The following is a 23101-nucleotide window of genomic DNA, read 5'->3' on the forward strand; positions in this document are numbered from 1 at the left end:
CCCATTGGTAGCTCCCTGAAACACTAATAAGAACCAGGAATGAAGGGTTTGTTTTGGAGATGGCATTCACCAACACTGTGGAAGAGCAGGAGGAGTTGTGCCTGCAAGACTGATTTGGTGCTTGCTCTTCAGAAGCCCAAGGTGGTGCTAGTGGTAAAGAACCCACCTGCCAATGCAGGAGACACAAGAGATGCAGGTTCGATTCCTAGGTTGGGAAGATCCTCTGGAGAAGAACATGGCAACCCACTCTGGTATTCTTGCCTGGAGAATCCCATGGACAGAAGAGCCTGGCCTACAGCCTTACAGTCCACGGGGTTGAAAAGAGTTGGATACAACTGAAGCAAGTTAGCACACACAAACACTTCAGAAGCCCAGATGATGCTGGCAGGCGAGCTGTGTGTCACTGTCTCTCCTTCTGCCCTTGTGTTGAGGAATGCTTATATTCCTTAATCTCCTTCTTCAGAGTATACAGATCAAATTACATATTTATTCCCGTTGAAGAACTTGAGAGTGATGCTAACCCTCATCAAACTTCTGTAAGCCCCTAAGCTTCCAGCCTATTATTATACCAGAGGCTGCCATTGCCACCTCTGGACAGTAGGTGCTCCTGGCAGCACCATCACCACCACCAGACAGTCGGTGTCACCACCTGCAAAATGAGATTTGAGCTGTTGTTTACTTCAGTAGAAAACCATCAATTAAGCCCTCCATTTGTCTAGTTTGGAATTATGGGCCACACCCTGGTGCCAGGCCTGAAGAAACAACTATCTGATCATCTCTACTTCCTTTTTAGCTTCCTTTTTGGTTCCAAAGCTCACACATTAGCAATTTCACAAACTAAGGAAGGAGCTGAGATGCTGAGTAGCCAAAAAATGCAAAGGTCCACCCTATTTTCCTGTGACATTTTGATTATATCTTATATAATGTCAACTTAATAATGCTTTCCCACAGTCAATCCAACTATGTTTATGTTTGAGGACTCTTCATAATCAGTGGCAACACTTGGTATATGTTAGTATAAGAACAGGTAGTACTACAACTGTCCTTTTCTTACTAGCTTTATTATTTTTTAACTGTATTATTATAAGGTTTCAATCCTCATATATTATATAGAGATTTATAATTTATAAAGTGCCTCTATGGAGATTTAAAGAATATAAGGAAAATGTTTTATTTTCACTTACTACTCACAATTACTCAGGTAAGCATAATTATTGTCATTTACCAATGAAGAAATTATGGTTCTAGTATAGCTCACACAAATAGTATAGGTAGAGTTGGAACTTGAATCCAAGTTTTCTGATTACCTCTGCAGTGATTTTCCACTATAACAATCAGTGTTCAGTTCAGTTCAGTCGCTCAGTTGTGTCCGACTCTTTGCGACCCGATGAATCACAGCACGCCAGGCCTCCCTGTCCATCACCAACTCCCGGAGTTTACTCAAACTCATGTCCATCGAGTCGGTGATGCCATCCAGCCATCTCATTCTCTGTCGTCCCTGTCTCCTCCTGCCCCCAATCACTCCCAGAATCAGAGTCTTTTCCAGTGAGTCAACTCGTCGCATGTGGTGGCCAAAGTATTGGAGTTTCAGCTTTAGCATCAGTCCTTCCAATGAACACCCAGGACTGATCTCCTTTAGAATGGACTGGGTGGATTTCCTTGCAGTCCAAGGGACTCTCAAGAGTGTTCTCCAACACCACAGTTCAAAAGCATCAATTCTTCGGCGATCAGCTTTCTTCACAGTCTAACTCTCACATCCATACATGACCACGGGAAAAACCATAGCCATGACTAGGCAGACCTTTGTTGGCAAAGTAATGTCTCTGCTTTTTAATATGCTGTCTAGGTTGGTCATAACTTTCCTTCCAAGGAGTAAGCGTCTTTTAATTTCATCGCTGCAGTCAGCATCTGCAGTGATTTTGGAGCCCAAAAAAATAAAGTCTGACACTGTTTCCCCATCTATTTCCCATGAAGTGATGGGACCAGATACCATGATCTTTGTTTTCTGAATGTTGAGCTTCGAGCCAACCTTTTCACTCTCCTCTTTCACTTTCATCAAGAGGCTTTTGTGGTGCTTATTTATTTTGTAATAGATGCTTATATCTAGGACAAGTGAACTTCCTACTAGAAAGAGTGGTGCTTTTGCTTTAATCTCACATTGTTCTGTTTTGTTTTCTTTTAGGAAGACATATTTCAGCAAATGAAGCACTTAAGCTGGGTATTCTGGATATGATTGTGAACTCAGACCCAATTGAAGAGTCGATCAAATTTGCCCAGAGAATTTCAGGTAAGAAGATAATAATAAAACTAACACAAGGTTGGAAATAAGTTAAATGTCCATCTTAATATGGTACTCCTTAAATATTTTATGGCATGTCCAAACAGAATACGATACAGATTAAAAATGAATGAGAGGACCTCCCTGGTGGTTCAGTAGTAAAGAATCTGCCTGCCAATGCAGGAGACATGGGTTCGATCCCTGGTCCAGGAAGATCCCACATGCCATGCTGCAGAGCAACTAAGCCTATATACCTAATATGTATATGTATATATAGTGGATAAATGAAATAACTCCAGAAAGAATGAAGAGATGGAGCCAAAGCAAAAACAACACCCACTTGTGGATGTGACTGGTGATGGAAGCAAGGTCCGATGCTATAAAGAGCAACATTGCATAAGAACCTGGAATGTAAGGTCCATGAATCAAGGCAAATTGGAAGTGATCAAACAGGAGATGGCAAGAGTGAACATTGACATTTTAGATATCCGCAAACTAAAATGGACTGGAATGGGTGAATTTAACTCAGATGACCATTATATCTACTACTGTGGACAAGAATCCCTTAGAAGAAATGGAGTAGCCACCATAGTCAACAAAAGAGTCTGAAATGCAGTACTTGGGTGCAGTCTCAAAAACGACAGAATGATCTCGGTTTGGATGGCAAACCATTCAATATCACAGTGATCCAAGTCTATGCCCCAACCAGTAATGCTGAAGAAGCTGAAGTTGAACGGTTCTATGAAGACCTACAAGACCTTCTAGAACTAACACCCCCAAAAAGATGTCCTTTTCATTACAGGGGACTGGAATGAAAAAGTAGGAAGTCAAGAAACACCTGGAGTAACAGGCAAATTTGGCCTTGGAGTACAGAATGAAGCTGGACAAAGGCTAATAGAGTTCTGCCAAGAGAATGCACTGGTCACTGCAAACACCCTCTTTCAACAACACAAGAGAAGGCTCTACATATGGATGTTACCACATGATCAACACCAAAATCAGATTGATTATATTCTTTGTAGCCAAGGATGGAGAAGCTCTATACAGTCAGCAAAAACAAGACTGGGAGTTGACTATGGCTCAGATCATGAACTCCTTATTGCCAAATTCAGACTTAAATTGAAGAAAGTAGGGAAAACCACTAGACCATTCAGATATGACCTAAATCAAATCCCTTATGATTATACAGTGGAAGTGAGAAATAGATGTAAGGGACTAGATCTGATAGACAGGGAGCCTGATGAACTCTGGACAGAGGTTCGTGACATTGTACACGAACATTGAGACAGCGAGCAAGATCATCCCCAATGAAAAGAAATGCAAAAAAGCAAAATGGCTCTCTGATGAGGCCTTACAAATAGTTGTAAAAAGAAGAGAAGCCAAAAGCAAAGGAGAAAAGGACAGATATACCCATTTGAATACAGAGTTCCAAAGAATAGCAAGGAGAGATAAGAAAGCCTTCCTCGGTGATTGGTGCAAAGGAAAAGAGGAAAACAATAGAATGGGAAAGACTAGAGATCTCTTCAAGAAAATTAGAGATACCAACGGAACATTTCATGCAAAGATGGGCTCAATAAAGGACAGAAATGGAATGGACCTAACAGAAGCAGATGATATTAAGAAGAAGTGGCAAGAATACACAGAAGAACTGTACAAAAAAAATCTTCGCGACCCAGATAATCACGATGGTGTGATCACTCACCTAGAGCCAGACATCCTGGAATGTGAAGTCAAGTGGGCCTTAGGAAGCATCATTACAAGCAAAGCTAGTGGAGGTGATGGAATTCCAGTTGAGCTATTTCAAATCCTGAAAGATTATTTTGTGAAAGGGCTGCACTCAATATGCCAGCAAATTTGGAAAACTCAGCAGTGGCCACAGGACTGGAAAAGTTCAGTTTTCATTCCAGTCCCTAAGAAAGGCAATGCCAAAGAATGCTCAAACTACCGCACAATTGCACTCATCTCACATGCTAGCAAAGTTATGCTCAAAATTCTCTAAGCCAGGCTTCAGCAATATGTGAACCGTGAACTTCCAGATGTTCAAGCTGGTTTTAGAAAAGACAGAGGCACCAGACATCAAATTGCCAACATCCGCTGGATCATTGAAAAAGCAAGAGAGTTCCAGAAAATTTCCATCTATTTCTGCTTTATTGACTGTGCCAAAGCCTTTGACTATGTGGATCACAATAAACTGTGTAAAATTCTGAAAGAGATGGGAATACCAGACCACCTGACCTGCCTCTTGAGAAATCTGTATGCAGGTCAGGAAGCAACAGTTAGAACCAGACATGGAACAACAGACTGCTTCCAAATTGGGAAAGAAGTATGTCAAGGCTGTATATTGTCACCCTGCTTATTTGACTTATATGCAGAGCACATCATGAGAAACGCTGGGCTGGAAGAAGCACCAGCTGGAATCAAGATTGCCGGGAGAAATATCAATAACCTCAGATATGCAGATGCTGTTGCTGCTATGTCATTTCAGTCGTGTCCGACTCTGCACGACCCCATAGACAGCAGCCCACCAGGCTCCCCTGTCCCTGGGATTCTCCAGGCAAGAACACTGGAGTGGGTTGCTATTTCCTTCTCCAATGCATTAAAATGAAAAGTGAGAGTGAAGTCGCTCAGTCGTATCCAACTCTTAGAGACCCCACGGACTGCAGCCTACCAGGCTCCTCCGTCCATGGGATTTTCCAGGCAAGAGTACTGGAGTGGGTTGCCATTGACATGATCCTTATAGCAGAAAGTGAAGAGGAACTAAAGAGCCTCTTGATGAAAATGAAAGAGAAGAGTGGAAAAAGTTGGCTTAAAGCTCAACATTCAGAAAACTAAGATCATGGCATCTGGTTCCATCACCTCATGGCAAATAGATGGAGAAACAGTGGAAACAGTGGCAGACTTTATTTTTGGGGGGCTCCAAAATCACTGCAGATGGTAACTGCAGCAATGAAATAAAAAGACGCTTACTCCTTGGAAGAAAAATTATGACCAACCTAGACAGCATGTTAAAAAGCAGAGACATTACTTTGCCAACAAAGATCCATCTAGTCACGGCTATGGTTTTTCCAGTGGTCATGTATGGATGTGAGAGTTGGACTATAAAGAAAGCTGAGCGGCAAAGAATTGATGCTTTGAACTGTGATATTGGAGAAGACTCTTGAGAGTCCCTTGGACTGCAAGGAGATCCAACCAGTCCATCCTAAAGGAAATCAGTCCTGAATGTTCATTGGAAGGACTGATGTTGAAGCTGAAACTCCAATACTTTGGTCACCTGATGTGAAGAGCTGACTCACTGGAAAAGACCCTGATGCTGGGAACGATTGAAGACAGAAGCAGAGGGGGACAGCAGAGGATGAGATGGTTGGATGGCATCACCAACTCAGTGGACATGAGTTTGTGTAAACTCCAGGAGTTGGTGATGGACAAGGAGGCCTGGTGTGCTGCAGTCCATGGGGTCGCAAAGAGTCAGACACGACTGAGCAACTGAACTGTACTGCACTGATATGTATATACTTTCCTGGTGGCTCAGATGGTAAAGCCTTTGCCTACAATGTGGGAGACTCGGGTTCGATCCCTGGGTCGGGAAGATACTCTGGAGAAGGAAATGGCAACCCATTCCAGTACTCTTGCCTGGAAAATCCCATGGACGAAGGAGCCTGGTAGGCTATAGTCCATGGAGTCTCAAAGATTCGGACACGACTGAGGGACTAAACTTAAACTTATGTATATAAAAATAAAAAATAAAATGAATGAGAAACTCTATGTGTTGACATGGTATGATTGCCACAGTATATATTGTATTGTTAAATGAAAAAAAAATCATGTGCACTGGCACAAAGACAGAACATAGATCAATGGAACAAAATAGAAAGCCCAGAGATAAATCCATGCACCTATGGACATCTTATCTTTGACAAAGGAGGCAAGAATATACTATGGAGACAATCTCTTTAATAAGTGGTGCTGGGAAATCTGTTCAACCACTTGTAAAAGAATGAAACTAGAATGCTCTCTAACACCATACACAAAAATAAACTCAAAATGGATTAAAGGTCTAAATGTAAGACCAGAAACTATAAAACTCCTAGAGGAAAACATAGGCAAAACACTCTCTGATGTAAATCATAGCAGGATCCTCGATGACCCACCTCCCAGAGTAATTGAAATAAAAGCAAAAATAAACAAATGGGACCTAATTAAACTTAAAAGCTTTTGCACAATGAAGGAAACTATAAGCAAGGTGAAAAGACAGCCTTCAGAATGGGAGAAAATAATAGCAAATGAAGCAACTGACAAAGAATTAATGTCAAAAATATACAAGCAACTCCTGCAGCTCAATTTCAGAAAAATAAGCGACCCAATCAAAAAATGGGCCAAAGAACTAAACAGACATTTCTCCAAAGAAGACATACAGATGGCTAACAAACACATGAAAAGATGCTCAACATTACTTATTATCAGAGAAATGCAAATCAGAACCACAATGAAGTACCATCTCATGCCAGTCAGAATGGCTGCTATCAAAAAGTCTACAAACAATAAATGCTGGAGAGGGTGTGGAGAAAAAGGAACCCTCTTACACTGTTGGTGGGAATGAAAACTAGTACAGCCACTATAGAGAACAGTGTGGAGATTCCGTAAAAAACTGGAAATAGAACTGCCATCCGTCTGTCCGTTCCGTCTCTCAGTCGTGTCTGACTCTTTGCGACCCCGTGGACTGTAGCCTACCAGGCTTCTCCATCCATGGGATTCTCCAGGCAAGAATACTGGAGTGGGTTACCGTTTCCTTCTCCAGGGGATCTTCCCGACCCAGGGATCGAACCCGGGTCTCCCACATTGGAGGCAGATGCTTTAACCTCCGAGCCACCAGAACTGCCATATGACCCGGTAATTCCACTGCTTGGCATACACACCAAGGTAACCAGAATTGAAAGAGACACATGTACCCCAATGTTCATCGCAGCACTGTTTATAACAGCCAGGACATGGAAGCAACCTAGATGATCATCGGCAGATGAATGGATAAGAAAGCTGTGGTACATATACACAATGGAGTATTGCTTAGCAATTAAAAAGAATGCATTTGAATCAGTTCTAATGAGGTGGATGAAACTGGAACCTATTATACAGGGTGAAGTAAGTCAGAAAGAAAAACACAATACAGTATATTAACCCATATACATGGTATTTAGAAAGATGATAATGATGACCCTATATGCGAGACAGCAAAAGAGACACAGATGTAAAAATCAGACTTTTGGACTCTGGGATAAGGCGAGGGTGGGATGATTTGAGAGAATAGCACTGAAACATGTAAAGTATCATATGTGAAATAGATCGCCAGTCCAGGTTCGATGCATGAGACAGGATGCTCAGGGCTGGTGCACTAGAATGACCCTGAGGGATGGTATGGGGAGGGAGGTGGGAGGGAGGGTCAGGATGGGGAATACATGTGCAACCATGGCTGATTCATGTGAATGTATGGCTAAAACCACTACAATATTGTAAAGTAGCCCCCAATTAAAATAAAATTAAAGAAAAGAATCATGTGTATAGTAGTTCAACATTTGTGTAACAAAAAAGGGGGGATTGAATGTCTATATAGGGAGAAGGTGTGTTTGTAACTGTTTATGTATAGGATACTTCTGTAAGGATTCAAAGAAAAGATTGACGGTTGACTCTGAGAATGGGGCTAGCCTGCCAGCAGAAGCAGTTAGAGGAGATGTCTCTTTTTATTCTTCTGTACCTTTTGAATTTTTATTGAATGAGTATATGTTCTATTAATAAGTACAATTAAAATTTAAGAAGAACCAAGCAGGACTTCCCTTGGTGGTCCAGTGGCTAGGACTCTGTTTGCAACGCAGGTTCTCATTGGAGAGAGTCGGGGAACCAAGATCCCACGTGCCTTGTGGTATGGCCAAAACATTTTAAAAAGAATAAGAAAAGCCATGCAAACAAACATTTCAGCAGTTAGAAGACAGGCTGTATAATTTGCCACAGTAAAGCCATGGTTCTGACTCAGTGAGTATGTTTTCTCTCTCTCACTGGTTTCTCACCTTATGGACTTATGACATTCCAAGAGGCTTTTTTTCTTTCTTTAAAAAAATGTTTCTTTTCAATTTTTGGAGGTTGGCAGCAAGATAGAGAGGGTTAAAGAGAGTCAGAAAAAATAATTGGAAGGAATGTTGGGCTACAGGCAGAGAAGAGTGTTCATCTCCCCAGTTGGTGGTAGGTAATGGCTCAGTGTCACTCAAAGGCTTCTTTGAAAAAGTCATTCTTTTGTCCACCCTGCCAGGGACCAAACACTTCCCTGAAATAATCTTTCTTTTTGTGGCTCTAACCACTTACTGTTTCATTTCAATAGTGAAAGCTTAAACTGGAGAGGCCAGGGACTGTGAGGAGAAAATACTGGTGACTCTAAAGGGAGTTAGCGAGGCTTTGCCCAAAGGGGAATGAGTTTCCTGCTGTCTTTCTCTTCTTTCCAGATAATCTTCACCACAGTTTCATCACTGGTTTTGTTGTGCCTCCTGAGAGCACTTATTGTTTTGTTAGAAGTCAATTGGTCTACAGGAAAGGCTGTTTGCATTTGGGGGTCCCTAAATGGTTTTTGGTTTGGCGTTTAAGATAGACCCATGTCTATCATTTTTCACCTGTGGTTTTCGTTTGTTAAGGACATGATTTCAACAGGAAGTTCTTTTCTTTGACTTCTGGAAATTCAGATTTGAAAGTTAAGTTACTTCAAGAGATAGATGGGGATTATGGTCTGGTACATTTATAAAATAATCTTATAATTAATAAAATCATTTATTTTTAAATGAATACAATCATAATAATTTATATCTTATAATTAATAAAAATTTTAAAATTAATTTTAAATAAAAATGTTAACATTGAAGTATTATTTTTTAAAATGTATAAAATGGCCTACTCAATCTCAGTAGTATTACACAGTTTGTCCACTTGGTGGCATCCAAATATTGAGGAGGAATCATTCACTTTAAAATTTGGTAATTTACCTGTTAACAGTAGGGGAATGGTTATAGGCTTTGGACAATTGTCTATCTTAAATTATAATCATCAAAACTTGGTAGAAATGTGAAATTGTGACATAAAAGTGTCTAAATACAAAATATATATGTGCTGTGCTGTCACTCAGTTGTGTCTGACTCTTTGTGACCCCATGGACTGTAGCCCGCCAGGCTCCTCTGTCCATGGGGATTCTCCAGGCAAGAATACTGGAGTGGGTTGCCATGCCCTCCTCCAGGGGATCTTCCCAACCCAGGGATCAAACCCAGGTCTCTTGCACTGTAGGCAGATTCTTTACCATCTGAGCTACCAGGGAAGCCAAAGAATATTGGAATGGGTAGCCTAACCCTTCTCCAGGGGATCTTCCTGATTCTATACTTAGAGCTACATAGTGTGTTATGAATGCTGACAAAAATTTAAAGAAAATACACAAAAATGAAAATAACTTGTTTCCCCTCTCAAATTGCATACATGATTTTTGCTTTGGTTTTGATTTTTCCAGCTTGAGGTATAATTTACACACAGTAAAAGTCACCCAGTTTAAATGTAGCAATTTGATGAATTTTGTAGTAATGTACAGTTGTGTGGCCCTGCTACAATCAAGACATGGTTCAGTCATTCTAAAAAGTATGCTCCTACACATGAGTTTGAGTGAACTCCGGGAGTTGGTGATAGACAGGGAGGCCTGGCGTGCTGTGATTCATGGGGTTGCAGAGAGTTGGACACGACTGAGCGACTGAACTGAACCGAACTGAACCTCTTTTAAGTAGATTCCTTCCCCTGCCCTTGGCCATAGATGACCACTGGCCTGTTTTCTGTTACTATAGTCTTGTTTTTTAGAATTTCATATAGCATGTGCTCTTTTGTGTTTGGTTTCTCTCACTTAGCATTGATGTTTTGGAGGTTCGTGATGTTCTTTAACTTAAAAATATTAGTAAAGCAGTCTGAAAGGCATGGTTAAAAAACATACATGTGTGGTTTCACACCTTGTGATTATACTAAAAACTCCTGAATTATAAACTTTGAAATGGTGACTTTTATTGTATGTGAACCAAATCTCAATTTAAAAATGTACATGTAAAATTTTTGAGTTCTCTTTCTCCATTTGTAAAAATATTTCATTAATTCAACCTATTCTCACCCCCATCATTACCCTCACCCCTCACTGCTGAAATGTTGACCTACAAAAAGAACAAAAGGAAAGGATTAAGAACACTTATTTATATATGATTCATGTTAATGTATGGCAGAAACCAGCACAATATTTTAAAGCAATTATCCTCCAATTAAAAAATTTTTTTAAAGCTATAGTAATAAAGTATGAGTCTGCAAAAAAAAAAAAAAGAGAGAGAATAATTATTTAGTTTCCACATGCAACAGGCAAGTTGAGAAGGAAGGAAATTTCCAGTGGTCAGTGTTGCAATTGGAGCCAGTTTTGAAAAAATTTGCAGTTTTGGAGCCAGTTATGGGTGGGAGGGGATTGTAGGAGGTTAACATATATATCTAAAAATATGATTTGGACAGTAACTTCAAGTTTCTCTATAAACTTAACACACATCCTAGAGAGCTGACTGTGGAAGTTAATTAGCTTCATGCATCTTAATACTCTTGTTACACGAAGCCTCCCTGATGACTGCAGTGCAATGGATTTAGCCGAGCAATTCAGTTGCTTGGCCAGACCAGATTGCTTTGGCTAAACTGGGGAGGGGAGGGTCCTGTCAAATGCGGTTTATTTGCATTTGGTCAGCAGCCTGCTTGTTCCCAAATGGAGTAAGAACCCCTTGTTCCCACAAGTGTGATTCTGGCATGAAGCTGAAAGTGTGTGCTGCTAGCTGAGGATGAGCACAGGGGACATCCAAATGGGAACCTCAGCTCAGGAACCCAGCGCCCTGCTTTTGTCCCTCCAGCAAACCCTGGTCCTATTACTGTCACTGCCCTGGGCTGTGGTAGGCATTTTTAGCGATTCTTATTCTGCTCGAAGACCTTGATCTGTTTGTTCATTTGGATTTTGTGACTTAAAAAAATCTTAGTGGTTTCATCTTTCTCTTCCATTTTATCTTTTGCTGTTTGTAATTTTTTACTTTCTATGAACATTTGTATAAACATATTTCACAGAAGCAGAGTAACACTGCCTTACCTAGGAAGCCTAAGCACATATCTAAATCGGGCTTCTTTTTTATGTGCCCCAGTTCTTTGGGGACCCCCTCAAGCCCAGAAAAAGTGCAGTTGTTCTGTCTGTTTGCAGAGCTTCTATGACAGAGTCTGTTTATCAGAGCTAGAGAGAGTCCTGTATGTCTTAGGAAACCATTTTTGTAAACTGCACACTGTACATTGTCTCTCTTTATCCTGCAGCTGCTGCTAAGTCACTTCAGTCGTGTCCGACTCTGTGTGACCCCATAGACGTAAGCCCACCAGGCTCCCCCGTCCCTGGGATTCTCCAGGCAAGAACACTGGAGTGGGTTGCCATTTCCTTCTCCAGTGTGTGAAAGTGAAGTCGCTCAGTCATGTCCGACCCTTAGCGACCCCATGGACTACAGCCTACCAGGCTCCTCCATCCATGGGATTTTCTAGGCAATAGTACTGGAGTGGCTTGCCATTGCCTTCTCCGTCTCTTTATCCTAGAGAGAGAAAATCTCTTCTTGTCAGCTTACTAGAAAGGAAAAAGGGAAAATAATCATCTCCTTTTCCTCCTTTAGGCATATGATTCACTTATTTTTTAAATGAAAACTTCTGCCTTAGAAGACTTCAAAGAATTAAGAAAAAAAATATGAATGGGTCAGGGAAAGAATTCAATTATAAGCATACTTGAATCATTAATTAGCTCCTCTCTTTCCCATTTTCCTGAGGAGCTAGTGCTGGTTCTGACCTGCTCATACTTGCCTCTCTTATTATGTAGGTACAGCTGAGTGACTTTAGAACTAGCATGTATATAAGAAATACACTTTGAAAGCACCGTACCTGTAGACCCAAAGGGGAAATTCTGAATAATTTTGTAGGAATAAAATGGAGTTGTAAAATAATAGTATCCTTTAGTTACAGTCACAGAACAAAAAGGATAGGAAATTGAGCAGGGAAATAACTCCTAACGGTTGTGCCCTGATCCAACATTCTCCAATAGATATGCTTAGTTTGGTCTGGACAAGTGCTGTGGGGGATCCCAAAATGCCTGTCTGAAGTCTCAGAGGTTCTGAGTATCCCTGGGATGCTAGGAGTGTGCCAATTGGCTAAAATTACTGCACACCATTAAGCGTTTTTCTTCTTCCTTTTTTTCTTTCTCTTCTCACTTCAATCTCTGCCAGATCAAAGTAGCCAGGAGCTGCAGATGACTTCTGATATGGTGGCTGATAAATGCTCTGCTCTTGGACCTCCAAAAGTCTATACCTCAAAAGCAACTATTGAATTTTTTTTTTTAACTCTACCAGGTCTTAGTTGTGGCATGTGGGATCTTTAGTTGTGGCATGTGGGATCTAGTTCCCTGACCAGGGATCAAACCTGGCCTCCCTCTTAGCCATTGGACCACCAGAGAAGTCCCAAAATCACCTATGGAATTTTAAAAAAATACTCATGTTCAGGCCCCACCCTTAGAGAATCTTAACTGAATTCACAGTGGAGCATGGTCATCTTTAAAAGTCCTGAAATAACTCTGATGTGTGCTATGATGTTGAGAATCAGCCCCTGTGATGGTGGGGCTGGTGGTAGCGTCACAAGGACAGAGATCCAGCTCTAAGATATCCCAAACCCATCTAAGCCCTGTCCCCACAAAGACTGTACTAGCCGCCTATTGTCCGGTGCCGCAAAACTGACAGCTCTGACCTCTTTCCTCATCCACTCGGTCCTCTCCCCCGACTTCCCTCTCCCCACTATCTGTTATCATCTCTCTTATGGGCCACTAAGAAATTAAATCAGTTGTGGCCCTGGAAAGTTCTTCTTCTTTCTCTGCTGAGCTTGAAAAAATGTAAGAGTTTTGGTCACTCAGTCCTGTCCTACTCTTTGTGACTCCATGGACTATAACCTGCCAGCCTCCTCTGTCCATGAAATTCTCCAGGTAAGAGTACTGGAGTGGGTAGGCCTTCCCTTTGCCAGGGATCTCATTGACCCAGGAATCATACCTGGGTCTCCTGCATTGCTGCTGCTGCTGCTAAGTCACTTCAGTCGTGTGCAACTCTGTGTGACCCCATAGACGGAAGCCCACCAGGCTCCCCCGTCCCTGGGATTCTCCAGGCAAGAACACTGGAGTGGGTTGCCACTTCAGTCTCCAATGCGTGAAAGTGAAAAGTGAAAGTGAAGTTGCTCAGTCATGTCTGACCCTTAGCAACCCCACGGACTGCAGCCTACCAGGCTCCTCCATCCATGGGGTTTTCCAGGCAATAGTACTGGAGTGGCTTGCCATTGCCTTCTCCGCCTGCATTGCAGGCAGATTTTTTACTGTCTGAACCACCAGGGGAGCCCATAAACTGAAGATTGGCTAGCTCACAGGATAACTGAACAATTTGGCTCAGATGATTAAGAATCTGCCTGCAATGTAGGGAACCCGGATTCCATCCCTGGGTTGGGAAGATCCCTTGGAGAAGGGAGTGGCAACCCCGCTCCAGTATTCTTGCCTGGAAAATCCCATGGACAGAGGAGCCTGGTGGACAACAGTCCATGGGCTGCAAACTGTTGGAGATGACTGACTGACTAACACACACACACATATCCTCTTTGGTGAAATATCCACTCAAGTTTTCACCCATTTTTAAAACTTGAGTTCTTTGCCTTATTATAGAGTCATAAGAGATCTTTATAAACTCTGGATATAGATACTTTATTAGATATTTGATATGCAAGTTGTATTAATTGTCTGTTGCTTGATATAACAAGCTCAGCAAGCTCTACAGTTTAAACAATACAAATGTATTACCTTATCTATCTACAGGTCTGAAGTCTGGTAGGGGTCTCACTGGACTGAACCCAACTGTCAACAGTTGCACTTCTTTCTAAAAGTTCTTGCGGAGAATCTGTTTATTGCTCACTTGAGTTGTTGGTAGAGTTCAGTACTTGTGTTGTAGGACCAAGGTCTCCATGCTTTTGTTGGTTGTAAACCGATGGCCATTCCGGCCTAGAGGAGTGGGTCTTGGCCCCCTTCCTCCATCTTCAAAGCCACATTGTCATCAACAGAACTTTCTGTGTGGCACCTCTCTGACTCTTCCTCTCTCACTACAGCTGAGAGAGGCTCTCCTCTTTTAAGGGTTCATAAAATTAGATTGGGCCTACCTGGATAATACAGGGTAAACATCACATCTCAAGGTCTTTAACCTTAATCATATCTGTAGAGTCTCTTTGCCATGTACGATAATATATTCATAGGTTCTGGGGATTAGAAAGTAGATGTTTAGGGAGGGTGTTATTTCACCTACCATGCAAGTATTTTCTTCTAGTCTATGATTTATCATTTCATTTTCTTAAATATGTTCTTTGAAGTACAAAAGTCTTTAATTTTGATGCAGTCAACTTAATAATTTTTTCTTCTGTGGCTTGTGCTAAGAATACTTTCCCTAATCAAATGTCATAAAGACTTTTCTTATTTTTTTAAGGAAGTCTTATAGTTTTAACCCAATTTAGATTTATGACCCATATTTGAGTTAATTTTTATATATGGTGCTAGGTAAGGACCTGTTTACTTGTTTCATGTGGATATTCAGTTGTCCTCAGCTTTGTTTGTTTAAAAAAAAAACTCTCCTTTCTCCCATTAAATTGTTTTGGTACCCGTGTTGGAAATCAATTGGTGATGATTGTATTTATTTCTTAACTCAGGTTTTTCCACTGATTTTTATGTCTATCTTTGTGCCAATATTATACTGTCTCCTTTTCTAGGTATTTTAAAGTTTTTATTACTGTTAAGAATGAAGTTAAAATTATTTTGAACCTAAAATATTATTAACTCAGAACTATTTTCCTTAAGCTCACTGGCAGATTAATATAACTAATCTATCACAATGTTATTTTGGCCTTGAAGTAAAATGAAGATATAACTTTTATGCCTCAATTAGGTAACTTGAAATTCCTTTGAATCTATTAAATTTTATCTTATGCGACTAAGTTGCAAAGATGTCAGAGATTTTGTTATTAGTGTTACATTAAATATCTTGACAACTGAGTCAGTTGTAGTGAGGTGGATGAACCTAGAGCCTATTATAAGGAGTGAAGTAAGTCAGAGAGAAAAACAAATACCATATGTTAACGCATATATCTGGAATCTAGAAAAATGGTACTGATGAACCTATTTTCAAAGAGGGCATAGATACATGGACATAGAGAATAGATTTATGGACACAACAGGGGAAGGAGTGGGTGGGATGAATTGAGAAAGTAGTATTGGCATATATACACTATCATGTGTAAACTAGCTAGTGGGAAGCTGCTATATAACATAGGGAGCCCAGCCTGGCACTCTGTGATGACTGAGGGGAATAGGGGCCAGGAGGGAAGTTTAGAGGGGAGGGGAGGGGAGGAAGGCCTAAGAGGGATATATATATGTATGTATGTATAATTATGACTGATTATCAATATTGTATGGTAGAAACCAACACAACATTGTAAAGCTGCTACTGCTACTGCTGCTAAGTCACTTCAGTCGTGTCCGACTCTGTGTGACCCCATAGACCGAAGCCCACCAGGCTCCCCCGTCCCTGGGATTCTCCAGGCAAGAACACTGGAGTGGGTTGCCATTTCCTTCTCCAATGTGTGAAAGTGGAAAGTGAAAAGTGAAAGTGAAGTCGCTCAGTCGTGTCCGACGCATAGCGACCCCACGGACTGCAGCCTACCAGGCTCCTCCATCCATGGGATTTTCTAGGCAATAGTACTGGAGTGGCTTGCCATTGCCTTCTCCGATTGTAAAGCTATTTTCCTCCAATTAAAAAGATTCTTAAAAAGAAACACATTAATTAGTCATTTAATGGAAAAAATATCTTAAATAGTATTTATTATTATATATGCACATGGAACAACAGACTGGTTCCAAATAGGAAAAGGAGTGCGTCAAGACTGTATATTGTCACCCTGCTTATTTAACTTATATGCAGAGTACATCGTGAAGAACGCTGGGCTGGAAGAAGCACAAGCTGGAATCAAGATTGCTGGGAGAAATATCAATAACCTCAATATGCAGATGACACCACTCTTACGGCAGAAAGTGAAGAGGAACTAAAAAGCGTCTTGATGAAAGTGAAAGAGGAGAGTGAAAAAGTTGGCTTAAAGCTCAACATTCAGGAAACTAGATCATGGCATCTGGTCCCATCACTTCATGGGAAATAGATGGGGAAACAATGGAAACAGTGTCAGACTATTTGGGGGGGCATTGCAGCCATGAAATTAAAAGACGCTTACTCACTGGAAGGAAAGTTATGACAAACCTTGATAGCATGTTAAAAAGCAGAGACATTACTTTGCCAAAAAAGGTCCGTTTAGTCAATGCTATGGTTTTTCCAGTGGTCATGTATGGATGTGAGAGTTGGACTGTGAAGACAGCTGATTGCCGAAGAATTGATGCTTTTGAACTGTGGTGTTGGAGAAGACTCTTGAGAGTCCCTTGGACTGCGAGGAGATCCAACCAGTCCGTTCTAAAGATCAGTCCTGGGTGTTCATTGGAAGGACTGATGCTAAAGCTGAAACTCCAATACTTTGTCCACCTCATGCGAAGAGTTGATTCATTGGAAAAGACCCTGATGCTGGGAGGGATTGGGGGCAGGAGGAGAAGCGGACGACAAAGGATGAGATGGCTGGATGGCATCACCGACTCGATAGACATGAGTTTGAGTAAACTCTAGGAGTTGGTGATGGACAGGGAGGCCTGGCCTGCTGCAATTCATGGGGTTGCAAAGAGTTGGACACAACTGAGCAACTGAACTGAACGCACAATCCTTTGATATAGGTAACAGTTCCAAATTTTCTTTCTTATTTCTTTTAGATCAATCTCCAGAATCCCGTAGAATCTGCAACATGCCAGTCCCAAGCTTGCCCAACATGGATGCCATTTTCGGTGAAGCCCTTCTGCAGGTGCGGAAGCGGTACCCTGGGTACCTGTCTCCAGAGGCCTGTGTCCGTGCAGTCCAGGCTGCTGTCCAATATCCATATGACATAGGCATCAAGAAGGAAAAGGAGCTGGGCCTGTACCTTAATACCTCAGGGCAGGCCAGGGCCCTGCAATATGCTTTCTTTGCTGAGAGGATGGCAAATAAGTGGTCCACTCCCTCTGGGGCTTCCTGGAAAACAACGTCAGGACAGCCCATCTCCTCTGTTGGCGTTCTCGGTAAGAATATGAGCAGTATCACTCCCCAAATCTGCATTTGTCAAGTGCTACCATTTGCTTTGGGCCACCACGTGCCGGGCTCTTTGCTGAACATGTCACTTTTTTAGTTAACTTAATTTTCATCCCAGCCCGTGAACTATCTTTGCATGTGAGGCTTAGAAACACTAGGCCTTCTCAACAGTGAACTAATTAAACCCAAGTCCTCTAATGCTACATCTGTCCGATTCCAGACTCTGGGCATTTTTAAACTCATTTCTGCCTCTTACATGTCTCTCATCCCTGGGTTTCCCAGCAAGATTATGATGTGTACCACATTTCAAGGTGTGGCCTGTCACTCCTATAGCTAGGGATTGGGAATGAAGGCTGTGTTTTTCTGGTCCTTGCGTCCATTCACTTCTCCTGATTCAAAGCCACTATCCCCAAATTCATCTGAACCTGAAACATGGGCTTCCTTACTTTTTCCCCTTGAAAATTTCTCAAACAAAGTGTCTTCTTTCCTCAGAAGCTAGCTCTCTAATGGCTTCTTTGGGCCACTATCCTAAACTTCACTTAGTCTTGGCCTAAGAATGGTCTTGGGTGGATTCCAGATCCCCTGAAATAGTAAGTGGAGTGTTGTAGGTATTAGCCTGTATACAGTCTTCTGGGAGAGGAGGTCCAAAGTTTACTAAAAGCACCAACTTTCTTAATCTTCTCCAAGCTCTCTAGCACCAGTGCAGTGTGGATGGAAAGAGCCTGCTCTCCCTCTTCTCAGTCTGTAGTTGTCTCGGTGAAATTCGGAAATAAAGTAGTGTGCCTTCAATACAAACATACTGTGCTCCTTGTTCACTTGTGATTTTTTAAGGAGATGGATAAATAGTATGGCAAAGAACTGAGTGTACCTTTTTAGATTCCTTCAGCAACACCAATATTTATTTGTTTCTAGTTATGTACTTACCTGTTTCTTCTTTCTTGCATTCCTTCAAGCCAAGAATAATTAATGCAGAATAATAGTAAAAACTCTTAAGTTTGTCAGTATCGTGTTTGTCAACCATCATTTGAGAATTTCCCTGTTTCCTTATCGTGAGCTTTTTAAAAAGAGTTCAGGTTTGTGTCTGGCATGGAATGTTTAAAAGTTCGAGTCTTTTTTGAAGTACACACCACATTGTTCTGAAAAATATTTGCAAAAGCTTTTAAACTACATAGACGACAATGTAGATAAAAATAAAGTGAGAGAGCTGGTCATTTCCCCCTTCTTCATGTCTATCCGCTCCCTGCTCTGCCCGCCTTGGTCTTGGTGATGCAGCCAAGATGTACCCCGTGTCCTCTGGCATGTGCCCACAGCCTCATCTGGTTCCCAGTGGCTCTCCCTCTGTCTCCTGCCTGAAACCTGACTTACCCTGGGCACTTGCTTCTCTTGCAGCCCTCTCGAGAATGCTGTTGCTTCTTCCCACACTCCCTGGACTTCACTGTCGCCTCCCACTCCCCCTCTCAGACCATGACCCCTTTCTGGACCCTCTTCCTCTGTTTTCCCGCCATCTTCCTGCCTGTTCTCTCCCTCCTCATCACTGTCCGTGCTCCCCTGCCGTGGCCCTCATTTTAGTACCTGGCTCACAGTTATCCGCTTTGGCCCAAATCCTGCTGCTGTCCTTGTTGAACTCATCCCCTGTGTGGAGAATCCATCCAGCCCTGTTGCTTCTGGGTTCCTTCGCCTCCTCAGATCCAGTGACATTCGCCTCACTTCACTTCCATGACCCACACTTCAGGCTTCACCCTGAACATTTCTCCACCACTGAAATGTGAACTCGTACTGTTTCACTACAACCTTGTGTTTTTCCACATCCCTTTCTCAGTTATTCCAACTGCATCCGTTTCTTGATAAACTCTTTTAATCTTTACTTTCTTCTCTATTCAGTTTTCATTTCCAGTCATCACTTCAGCTACTCTCTTGCCAACATCCTCAAAAGCCATGACTCGCTGTCCTTTCATTGGACCCCGTGGAGAACCCCAGCCCTGATGAGCCCAGGTTTGCGCTTCAGTGAGCCTGTGCTCAGATTGGGTCGGCACCACTGCAAGTCTACTTTCTTTCACCTCGCCTGGGCTCTCAGGGCTGTCAGAAGGGGAGAAGACTGCTGTTGACTAGACACTGAAGAACCAGTAGTCAAAGCATACCTTATGCTTTATTTACTTCCCTGAGTCGAAGGGGTTCTTGACAAGATTTAATTCCAGGGTAGTTAAAGGCAGTGACTTGGTCCAGGAACAGGACTCCTGGCCTCTGTCTATGTGTGTTTAGTGAGGAAAATTTAGGAAACTAAATTCAATATACATACAGTATTGACCTATGAAAACATAATTACCAACAGTGAAAAGCTCGATCTTTCAGCCCTACTTTCTTGAGAACTTTGAGATCACAAGTTTGTGAGAAGTTAGTGAAGAACTTTTTGAAGGAAACAGTTACTGGTTTCATGTATATTTTTAGTAATTAAATGAAAAAAATGTCAGTTTATAGAACTGAAGAAGATCTAAAATAATAGCTGATACTTCTTTCCCCCCACCCCAACAAGACATTGTTTATTAATCAGAAGAGCTGCTGCTGCTGCGTCACTTCAGTCGTGTCCGACTCTGTGTGACCCCATAGACGGAAGCCCACTAGGCTCCCCCATCCCTGGGATTCTCCAGGCAAGAACACTGGAGTGGGTTGCCATTTCCTTCTCCAATGTGTGAAAGTGAAAAGTGAAAGTGAAGTCGCTCAGTCGTGTCTGACCCTTAGCGACCCCACGGACTGCAGCCTACCAGGCTCCTCCATCCATGGGATTTTCTAGGCAATAGTACTGGAGTGGCTTGCCATTGGATAATTCTGTTTTAGATTAAAAGCTGCATTTCAAGGGCCCAAGTTCAGGCTTCCCTGGTGGTTCAGTGGTAAAGAATCCACTTGCCAATGCAGGGAATGTAGGTTCGATCCCTGGTCTGGGAAGATCCCATGTGCCACCGAACAGCTAAGCCCCTGCACCACAACTACTGAGCCTGTGCTCTAGATTCTAGGAACTGCAGCTGTTGAGCCCATGCTCTAGAGCCTGTGCTTCACAGCAAGAGAAGCCACCACGGTGAGAAGCCTGTGCGCCACAACTAGGGAACGGCTCTCACTCACTGCAGCTAGAGAAAAGCCCACACACAGCAATGAAAACCCAGCAGAGCCATAGATAAATAAATAAAAATATATTTAAAAAAAGGTCCAAGTTCTGTTTCCCAGTTCTCTAATAGGAGTGATAAGGCTAGTTACCTTATAGCCTTCTACTCTGTAGAAGCAGCAACTTCTACAGAGAGCTGTTACATGCTTTGTCTGATTTGATCTTCACCAAAACTCATGAGATCAGAGGTTCAAGCAATCACATACCCAATTTGAAGAATTTGGAAACTAGGACTCTGAGTATAGTGACTCCAAGTCACATGCTGAAGGCTTGGCTAGGACTCTAACTCAACCGACTGCTCTTAAAAATCCTTCTCATCCTTCTATTTCTACTTGAGAAACCATATATTCTGTATGTTAAGGGTGCAGACTCTTCATATGACCTGGGTTCAGACCCCAGCACACCTACTTGCTAGGTATCAGACCTCAGGGAAGTTACTGACATCTTCAGTTTGCTCATTTGTAAAGTGGGTTAAATGATAGGACTTAACTCATAGGGTTGTGGTGAGGATTAAGAGTTAATACATGCAAAATACTTTAACGCATTTCTAATGTGTTCTTTATGAACACTCAATAGCTTTAAGTTTTTTTTTTTTTTAAGCTTTACTCTTAATAGTATAAGGTAATCTAACATGGATGCTTTCACAAGGAAGTGAGTAAAATTATAGGTAAGACACTTCCAGAAAGCATTGGTCTGGCCCACTCTGTGGTTAGGAGTATGAGTTGTTTGGAGCCCCAGCGGTCCTCCAGCAGACCTGCTCTGAGAGGCGAGTGCAAGGAGCTGTACTCCACCCTCACCAGGTGGCTTTCCTTCTCTGCTGTGTTCAGTTCTATCATCTGTATCACATTATACTTTACAAAGCACTTTCACATAAACTTCTCATGAGTCCTTATTGTTCCTGTGAGATTGTACTCTCTACATGGTAGGAATTTTATATGGAGCTTGGGACTGAAAGCCAGGGGGCCAGGGTTTTGAACCCCCAACTCTACCTCCTGTTTATGCAGGCTGAAGTTTAGGATACAAGCTGCTACAGCAGTGAGAGCTATCCATCCTTCTTGTTACTGAGTGAAACACAGATGTTTAGTAAATTTGCAAAACTGTTTTAAATAATTCAATATATGTATTAAATAATTTAATATGATTTAAAAATTAAATATATTCCAGAGGAACTAAATCAATAATTTCTAATGATTGATAACATACTATATTCAAAACCAATCCTCACGAGGGATTAAGAGGTATAAATTATTATATATGTAATAAATAAGTTACAAGAATATACTCTACAGCACACAGAATATGGCCAATATTTTATAATAACTTTAAATGGAATATAATCTATAAAAATCTGAATCACTATGTTATATACCTAACACTAATATAATACTGTAAATCAACTATACTTCAATTTTTTAAAAAAGACCTAAAGCTAGTCAATGTGACGTGCAGAAGAGTAATATGTACATAGCTTTCACTGAACTGTTTCATCCACAGCAGGTTGGTCAGGTAACAGATAAGCGGCTGCTGTAACAGATAACATTTTCAACAGCTTAACACAATAAAGATGTATTTCCTCCTCACTCTCAAGATAATTCTAAAACCAGGTTCTTTCCAACTAGTGGCTCTACCATCTCCTGGACAAGGTTCAGCAAACTTTTTCTGTAAAGTGCTAGACAGTAAATGTCTTAGGCTTTGGGGGCCTTACGTTCTCTACTGCAACTACTCAACTCTACTGTTGAGGACGAGTATAGCCACAGACCATATTAAAACAAATCAGTGTGATTGATTCCAGTAACACTTTATTTATGGACACTGAAATTTGAATTTGATATCATTTTCAGGTGTCACAAAATATTCTTACTCTTAAATTTTCAGCTATTTAAAACTTAAAACCATTCTTAGCTCACAGGCAGTACAAAAGCAGGCAGTGGGCTGGATGTGACTGGCAAGCCAACACCTGCTCTAGGGTCTCCTCCAAGTCCTCAGAGTTGATCTCTGCATCCTCTGTACCCAGATGGTAATGAAGGATCTTGTAGGAGATTTTAGGGGCCAGTTGTGCAAGGAGATCCAACCAGTCCATCCTAAAGGAGATCAACCCTGGGTGTTCACTGGAAGGACTGATGCTAAAACTGAAACTCCAATACTTTGGCCACCTGATGCAACGAGTTGACTCACTGGAAAAGACTCTGATGCTGGGAAAGGTTGGGGGTGGGAGGAGAAGGGGACGATTGAGAATGAGATGGCTGGATGGCATCACTGACTCTGTGGACATGAGTTTGGGTGAACTCCAGGAGTTGGTGATGGACAGGGAGGCCTGGCGTGCTGTGATTCATGGGGTCGCAAAGA

At 41.8% G+C, this 23101-nt stretch overlaps 1 protein-coding gene across 1 annotated transcript in view; it reads left to right on the forward strand.

Annotated features, from left to right (window-relative positions):
• The window catches only part of EHHADH (enoyl-CoA hydratase and 3-hydroxyacyl CoA dehydrogenase), a 68395-nt gene that overhangs the window by 37245 nt on the left and 8049 nt on the right, over nucleotides 1-23101 (forward strand). The window contains exons 5-6 of the mRNA XM_055408806.2: nucleotides 2183-2287; nucleotides 17250-17591. Coding sequence (XP_055264781.1) covers nucleotides 2183-2287; nucleotides 17250-17591 — 447 coding nt within the window. The remainder of the gene's footprint in view (nucleotides 1-2182; nucleotides 2288-17249; nucleotides 17592-23101) is intronic.

This window comes from Moschus berezovskii, chromosome 1 (genome assembly GCF_049115385.1).
Source record: "Moschus berezovskii isolate FMDL1 chromosome 1, NW_MosBer_1.0, whole genome shotgun sequence".
NCBI lineage: Eukaryota > Metazoa > Chordata > Mammalia > Artiodactyla > Moschidae > Moschus > Moschus berezovskii.